This window comes from Dromaius novaehollandiae, chromosome 4, assembly GCF_036370855.1.
Source record: "Dromaius novaehollandiae isolate bDroNov1 chromosome 4, bDroNov1.hap1, whole genome shotgun sequence".
NCBI lineage: Eukaryota > Metazoa > Chordata > Aves > Casuariiformes > Dromaiidae > Dromaius > Dromaius novaehollandiae.
In genome coordinates this window covers 52,521,428-52,529,356 of record NC_088101.1, presented here as the reverse complement: position 1 = coordinate 52,529,356, position 7,929 = coordinate 52,521,428, and the positions used below count along the sequence as shown (strand labels likewise).

The 7,929-nt window shown below is 41.6% G+C and overlaps 1 protein-coding gene across 2 annotated transcripts in view; it reads left to right on the top strand.

Annotated features, from left to right (window-relative positions):
• The first annotated feature begins 203 nt into the window (after positions 1–203).
• The window catches only part of CENPU (centromere protein U), a 16,606-nt gene continuing 8,880 nt past the window's right edge, over positions 204–7,929 (top strand). The window contains exons 1-8 of one of the 2 annotated variants that reach the window (XM_064511035.1): positions 204–440; positions 1,336–1,475; positions 2,214–2,331; positions 3,792–3,897; positions 4,788–4,878; positions 5,830–5,949; positions 6,355–6,427; positions 7,496–7,616. In XM_064511035.1, coding sequence (XP_064367105.1) covers positions 1,428–1,475; positions 2,214–2,331; positions 3,792–3,897; positions 4,788–4,878; positions 5,830–5,949; positions 6,355–6,427; positions 7,496–7,616 — 677 coding nt within the window. In that variant the 5' untranslated portion in view covers positions 204–440; positions 1,336–1,427. Of the gene's footprint in view, positions 441–1,335; positions 1,476–2,213; positions 2,332–3,791; positions 3,898–4,787; positions 4,879–5,829; positions 5,950–6,351; positions 6,428–7,495; positions 7,617–7,929 lie in introns of both variants that reach the window. The other variant, XM_064511034.1, reaches the window with a different exon arrangement.

The following is a 7,929-nucleotide window of genomic DNA, read 5'->3' as shown; positions in this document are numbered from 1 at the left end:
GTGCGGCCGGCGCTGCGGGAGCCGGCCCTCCGGAGGCCCGGCGTTTCCCTCCCCTCTTCCCCGCGTGGCCCCAGGCGGCGGGTGCGGCGGCCTGCGAGCGTCCAGAGGGGCCGTCACTCGCTCCGCCGTGCCAGGGGCGGCCCGCGGGGACCGTTACAACGGCGGCCTCGCGCCAAGACCGTTACGACGTCACCAGCCCCCCAAGCACCGCCCGCCCGCGCAACCGTTTCCTCCCCGCCGCCAGGCAGCGCCGCCTCGGCTCGGCTCGGGCCGCCACCGCCGCTCCTCTCCCAGCGGCCGGCCGTGCTCCGCGGAGCGGCTCCGCCTGCGAGGGCGGCGAGAGGAGGAGTCGCCCCTTCCCTTCCCTTCCCTTCCCTTCCCCTCCCCGCCCGCAGCCCCGTTTGAATCGCGGCGGGAAGGCGGCGCGGCTCGCCCGGCCGGTGAGTCCGAGGGCGCCCGCCCGCGGCGACACTTTGGTGCCCGCCCCAGCGGCGCGACCGTCGGGTGGCGCGAGGCGGCTGGGGGGAGGGGAGCGGCAGGGCCCCCCCTTGCCCGGGCCCGGCTGCTGCCCGCTGGAGCCGGGGCTGCTCGCGCAGCGGGCGCGGGCCTGCTGCGGGCCGTGCCGGGCCGTGCGGTGCGGCGCGGCGGGGGCGCTCTGCGTGCGTTAGCGAGCCGCGCCGGGCTGCGGAGGGCAGGAGCGGGTGTTGGGCGCCCCGTGTCCGCCTCGCGTCTGCGGCGGGCCCGGCCCTGCGGGCTGAGCTCCTGCGAGCGCCTGGAGCGCAGCCGCCGGTTCGGTTCACCCGCGCGGAGCCCCTTTGGGTGCCGCGAGGCTGCTCTGCGACGGGATCCAGCGTGCGGGGGCTGGTCAGGGCCGGCCGGGATGTGCGCGTCAAAAGCGCCCTCCTCGTCTGGCCGCAGACCCAAGGACGGGGCCTGCTGTCCGGGCGTACACAGCGTGTGTAGTGCAGCGCGCTGCGGAGGCTGCCGGGCTAACCCTTGCCAAGCCGTCGCGGCCGCGCTGCGTGCATAGCAGTGCGCTGGGTTACGTGGGCAGAAGCTATAAGCTCGGGTGTAGGAGGCCGTGAACAGGGCTATCTTGCATTTGAGGTTGCTTGTCCAAGCCAGCTCTGAATGGTGTCAGTTATGAGAAATGAAATAAAATCAAAGTATAAATACCACCATGCTTTATCGTTTTCATAGGTACATCTTGTTACTAGCGTTTGCGTGCTGTACAAAGTGTCAGCTTGACTGTATAAAATGAGTTTGGCTACTCAAACAAGAAGTTGTGCTAAATACACTGAATTAACATGTATTTCCTTCTCTTGCTCCTTGCAGGTATCAAAACAAAGAAAGTGGATTTATACTAGGGACTCTCTCAGTAACTTGATCTTCAATTGTATATTTAAAAGTATATATTTAATAGCAAAATGTCCTCAAATAAAAAGATGAAGAGAAATTTCAGAAATAAATTCAATGTAAGTTTTGTTACTTTGAGCTTAATTAAAACAGCGAGGTCAAATGTGCCATACCGTTACGGCATCAGTTCTGTAGGCTGATATGCATATATTAATGCAGAGCTTTGCTCACATTGAAGTTGGGAACTTTCTTTTGGAATCTGTATTATTGCAGGTTTGGGGTGTATTTTGGGGGGGAGGGTGGAATAGTACCTGATCAGGCAAGATGGGTCCTTGGTTTTCAAACCAGCAAAAACTTGGAAATAGTTGTGTAAAAGTAAGTTCCCTTAAAGAGGAAATGTTTGATGTGTCTGTATTCAGTGCCATAACAAAACTCCTGAGGTGCCGCTGCCCGACTAACTTAGACAAAGGTGGAAATTTATGTATGTACATGGATGAAAGAAAACATTGTTTAATGTCTGAAGAGAAATAGGCCACAGATCACAGAAACTAGTTACTGGACTGCTATAAGATTTCTAAGCTTATACATCTGAGTTTTTAAAATAAGGTAAAGCTCATGCTACAGTGTAATACAAAACAGCAGGATATACCAGTTTTATATTATTACATCTATGGAAAAAATATAGCCTGGGGCAAAAATAGATAAGTATGCTCCAAATACTTTATATTGCTCAGTAGTCACTATGGTCCAAGTTAAGTGTATTTCTGGTCAAAAGTTTTTGAAATTTGTTGTCATATTTCATGTGTCTTGCACTCAGAAAGCTGGATGAACTAGATACTGATTTAATATCCACTCAGGAATACAAAGTCACCTCCCATTCTCGAAGGAAATTACTTTCTCCTGATGAACCAGATGTTTCAAGGATACTGAAGGTAGCAGAAACTGAGGAACTTGGAGAGCCTGATGATTCATTTGGTTGGTATTAACTTAATTTGGTTGGTATCACTTAATGTATAATTTTCACAAACTAACCGTATGTGCAAAATATCTCAATGTTTACTTAGCAAAAGGTATTGTTTCTTTGCCAAGGAAATTATGGGGAGGGGACACAGAAAACATTTTGTTTGGAGTTTTTACATTTTCTTGTTTAGGAAGTAACCAGAATAATGCAGTAATATTTGCCAGGTAAAAATTGATGAAAAATACTGGCTATTCAGGTTTTATAGTCTGAACTCCAAAATTTTACACAAGGTGACATTACGAGCCTGTAAGAATTTACATTCAAAAGAGAAGGTTCAATTTCTTCAGTTATGCTTTGTTAGATAACACAAATTGTGAGGTGAAACTTTTGCTATTCTAAGAACTTATATGATAGCAAACTGAAATGTTCACAAGAACATTGTCCTGCCACTTTCAAGTGTCACTTAAAAAGAAAGTTTTAAATCACAGGAACGTATTAGTTTTAGTGAGGTATTAAAACCACTTCCATCCTCCGTATCGGACTCATGCAATGAGACATCTGTGTGCTAAAGAATCTTTTAATTTAGGTGGAATAGGAGCCTCTGTGTATAGGCCCTCTTTATTTGTAAATGTTGTATTTCAGTGGCAATAAGAAATTTTTCAAGAACTGTGTGATTAGAAATTGCCAAGAAAATGCTAAGAGCTATTTCTCAGCTGTGATATTTATTACTTTTTGTAAGAAAATCATAAAAATATACATGAAACTACCAGAGACAATATTAAAAAGTGAACTCTAAAGCAAAGCATAGCAAAGGCGGGTGGCATGAGGGAAAGGCTGCAAAATGGAAAGCTCTTCTTTTTCTCACTTCTATGGTATGGATTAAAAACTATAAAAAAGGAAGATGCTCATGTAAACTAACAGTAAATTTTCTTGGCTATGTGCATGAAAAAAAAGTATGCTGTGGAAGACAAACTAAAGTTCTCAGAGTTTTAAGCTCTTTTGGTGGTTATGTGCAAGAACTCAACTTTTACAAGCTTTCTATAGCATGTTAACTGTCTTCTTATAGCATCCAATATAGTAGCTAAAAATCAGTTAGAAAGTAGCTGTATGAATGTACAGAGGATTGATACATGCCATAGCAAGGAGAGATACTTTAAATAAACAGTACAAAATGCTTTGCTTGCTATATGGCATATGTGCATGTGAATTTTCATACACCTTTTCTTTCTGTTTGTAAAGGAATAGCAGGTAGATGAATATATAAACTATGAAGCTTTTTACTATATACATCTTATAAAATAACTTTTTTTCCTAATCTTCAAATAATACTGTTAATAAGACTTCATTTGTAAGAGTGAGCAAACCACAAAAATTTTAAGTAAATGTTGAATGGCAGGCAGTGCTGTTATATCCATAGTCTTTGCCTGAACAGATGGGAACAATTTTCATACAGCTTATTTTCTTTCCTTTATAGATCACCCTTTGCACAGTACTGCTGTAGATGCTTATGGAGAAGAACATTCAGAGAATGAGTCACTTAATGATTTGTCACATCCACAGAGGAAAAATACAGAAAAAAGGTTTGGTGAAAAAAACAATTGCCACTTTAATTTTAATTTTTACATTTTTCAGGTTAAACGGGGAAAGCATTCTGTTTGTCAGGTTTCACTAACTGCTTATTAAACAGATATTTTTTAACATAAAACCTCCCAGATGACAAACCAAAAGGATAAGTAAGAGCAAGACTGGGAGATTAAAAAAGAAATGGGAAAATAATTTAGGGCCTGCCTGATGTAAGCAGTGTATTGACTTTCACATTGAAATAGTTTCTGTGCATTTTTGAATGAAAGGATTGCGTTGGATCTAGTGAAAGGATTTTAAAATACCTTTGTGAGGTGTTAGTCCTCTGAGTGCTGCTGTCTTTAAAGTTTAAAAATGGATAATATTGAAAAATAGGTAAATTAATTTGCTTTGTTAGATATAGCTTAATTGGCTTAAAAAATTTCCTTGTAATGCAAAGGTTTTTTAATGCTTCTTATTTGTTAAAACAGATTGCTTTAAATCTGAAATAATTTTTACCTGAATGAAATAACAAGACAATAATAGTGCTTGTATTCCCCCCCCCCCGCCACACACCCCAAGGAAGCCTTCTGCATTCCTCTTAAAATCCCTGCTATAGTAATTTTGACCCTGTTTCTAAGTTTCTCCTCTAAACAACATGGCTATCTTAGTGCTCAGTTAGTACTAGCTTTATAAATTTTCCAAAGGGTTGCTGGTGAGGGATGAAGATTCTATTGCCTTTTTATGCCCTTTGCAGCTTTTTATGTAGTTGATTTAGGAGCCACAAACAGACTCTGACACAGCAGTACAAAATGTTCCCCAAAACTTAAGATTTTTTTTGTTTATATGGTGAAGACCATTCTTTCTAAGTGTATAGTGGATTTACATGTCTCTTTTTTCTTTTCTCTAGTAAAAGAACGCATCACTTGAAAATGTCTGAAGATGATGTTTACAGATTCAAGACAGGTGGTTCTGAAGATGAGCCCCTTAAGGAGAATATGGTATTGAAAAAAGTCGCATGAGTGTATCAATCAATTTATTTTTAACGTAGTTCATGCCTCGCTTGCCTTAGACGTGGGGGGGAGGGCGAGACCTTTCATTCGTTTCTTAGCATTTCCTTAGGACTTAATCTTGATTGTATCCTGATTAACTGCTCCTCAAAGTATTCCTGTGCAATGGCCAAGTATTGAGTGAGGTGCTTAAAGCTACACTGGGTGTGTCAACAGGGAATATAATAACCAGCTGTTCTGGGTCCTGCAGTCCATTCTCTTGCTTATTGTGGAACATGTTCTTTTTTCTTTCAGATAAGTATATTTATATCTGGAATGTATGTTCTTAAAGAATGAAACACTAAGTGGAATATAAATTACTAATACTTGTTTAGTATTGAAGTTAGAACATATTTATGAGAGAATTGAATTTTTCATTGATACAGTTGATTTTGAATATGTGTTGGAATTATTCAAAACTGGTGTTTTTTCATCTGAGTATTTTTACCACACTTAGACTGTAGGTACTGTAAAATGTTTTTGACCCATGTAGCTTCAGGCACACAGAGAAAGAGCACCTATCTGCATACTTGAGAAAGTAGGCCTATGATATAAGAACCTATGCAGTAGTTGGCATAAAAGCCCCCCTTTTTTAATATGTTGAAATTCTTTGAAATTGTTGAAATTCATGTTGTAAAATTCAATACAGTATTAGCCTTTCGTCGGTAAACTGCATGTACGCAGCACTACTGTAGAATTACTGGTGGTGTCCTCGGAAGCACTCAAAGTAGAGGAGGAATTGGGACAGATATAGGTGAAAAAGAAGGTAAGGAGGAGCTGTTGATCAGAGAACTGTTAACACTGGGAGTGACCACACCTTTTTACCCTCAGATTAGACAGAGTGTTTCCTGCTGAGAATTATTTTAAAATGCTAATGTTAGCTTGGAATTGTTCTCCGCTTAGGTATCGAGAGTATCCAGGACCACCGTAACGAAACCTAAGCTACCATCTGTGTTGACATCAAGGAATGGTGCTTTAGAAAACAGTGAGCTGGATGAAAAGAAAAAGATGAATGTTCAAAAGGTGAAAGTTGTTCCAAGTACAGATTTCTCAGATAACAGAAATACTTCCAGGATCTGATTCTTCATTAATCAGTAGTGTGCATGAAAGGAAGAGAAGACAGGAGTAGCTTTTTGTCCAGAGCAAGGTAAAAGGAAGGCTGAATTGAGAGGCATTATGCTCCTTAAAATGTTCCTCCTCCTGCGTGACCAGTGCTGGCATGTCAGTTGATCAGTGCAGCCAGGCAGCTGCTGTCCCTGGGCAATGAAATCACTGTGCTGAGATTCTGCTGAAATAGGTCTAAGCAAATGTTACTGATATTTCGGTCATGTTATTCCTGCTTCTACCTAACTGCCATCTTTCAAAATTTTAAATGAGTGAACCTAGTTCTTATTTTTTAAAGGTAACCTGCATTTTATGTTACAGAAGGCTCGGAATACTACTGAATTCCCAGAGAAAAGGAAGAAGCAGCCTTCAGAGAAGAGTGCATTAGATACTTCCGGTAAAGTAGACTCTTCATAACTTCTGTATAGCTTTTCCTCATTAATGATGAATGCTTTTCTGTAAGTCAGTGGTTTCAGTTTCTGATATGTAGCAGCATACTGCTTCTAGAAATGGGGGGTTTCAGTTTTATTTTGGGTCTTGACACCTGTTAATGGTGGTTAAATTGAGGGACCAGTGGGCCGCAAAGTTCTGATCCCTGGGGTTCACATCGCGGCCTTGCCTATTGCCCGCCCTGATGTGGTAAGGCTGAGGCATGCGTTATGCCTTACACACGGCCTGGCCTCCTCTGAAAGGAAATTTGGGTTCATGGGTACCGAGCAGTAATATACTACAGTATGTCCTTTGGCCTGGGTGACTGGAGCCCCCAGGACACTCCAAGGTGTGCCCCTGCCTTGCTAAGTAGACACAGCGGCTGCCACTGAAGACCCTTGAGATATGGAGCTTTGACTGTGGCATTTTTTGGGAGGGAGAAACTGTTTCTCAGATGTTCTCTTGTTCATTTGGATTTTGTCCTGTCACATTCAAGTACCTAGCTTTCCATTTGGGGATGTATGAAGAAATATGTTTTAACTTTTTGTGAAATTAGTTACCATTATTGCAAAGTTTAAAGAAACATATTGGTATATAGCTTTTTGGAAGTATCTGTGGCATTAATGTGAAATTTATACAGATACGTTATAATAACTCATGATTGCTTTGAGTAAAGCAGATTGCCCAAACTCAGGCTGAGAGTCTTTACAGGACAAACAACTAAAATTGAAAGTATACTATGTTCTTTATCAGTTAGTGTAATAAAGTGCTCCTAGGCTTTCTTATTGAAATGATGAAAATTTGAGAAATAAATTGTACATGATTTGTTTAAAACACTTCAAAGTTTAAATAATCAATTGTAATTTTTCAGCCTAAGACAAGTGAAAAAATGAATGTGTTTTCCCTTTTTCCAAGTTTCATGTTAAGATGTTCGTAACTTTTAGAAGGTTATTTTAACAGTGGGCACATAATGTTTCTATTATTTTAGAACAGGTACCTGCATTGTGTTGTGTGTGTGTTTGTTCTGTTGTTTCAGTTGTTGATAGCCCAGGTTCTGTACAAGTTTGGTGTCCCAAAGGGCTGAAGAGACTTCCTAAAGATATTACAGAACTGGATGTTGTTCTTGCTGAATTTGAGAAGATAGCAGCAGATTACAAGTAAATATTCTGTTTTCCTGTGGCTGGATACTCAAAGTTTTAAAAACAAAGTAAATGCATTTTTGCTAATAGGCTGTTGTTTAGGAAATGACATACTTAGTAGTGATATTCTGTTGTTATTTTAATGATAGTCAGATTTCTGAGATAGAAGTGCTTTTTTAATATGTGATCTTAGGGAGCTGGTCTCCAAGGACTTGCTACTTTTCTAATTGTAAGAACAACTTATCTCAACTGATGTTTTCCAGTGGTTATTATTAGGTTATTGCTAGTACCTAAAAGATCTGCAGTTGCCTGCTCTGCTAAAGACTTAACA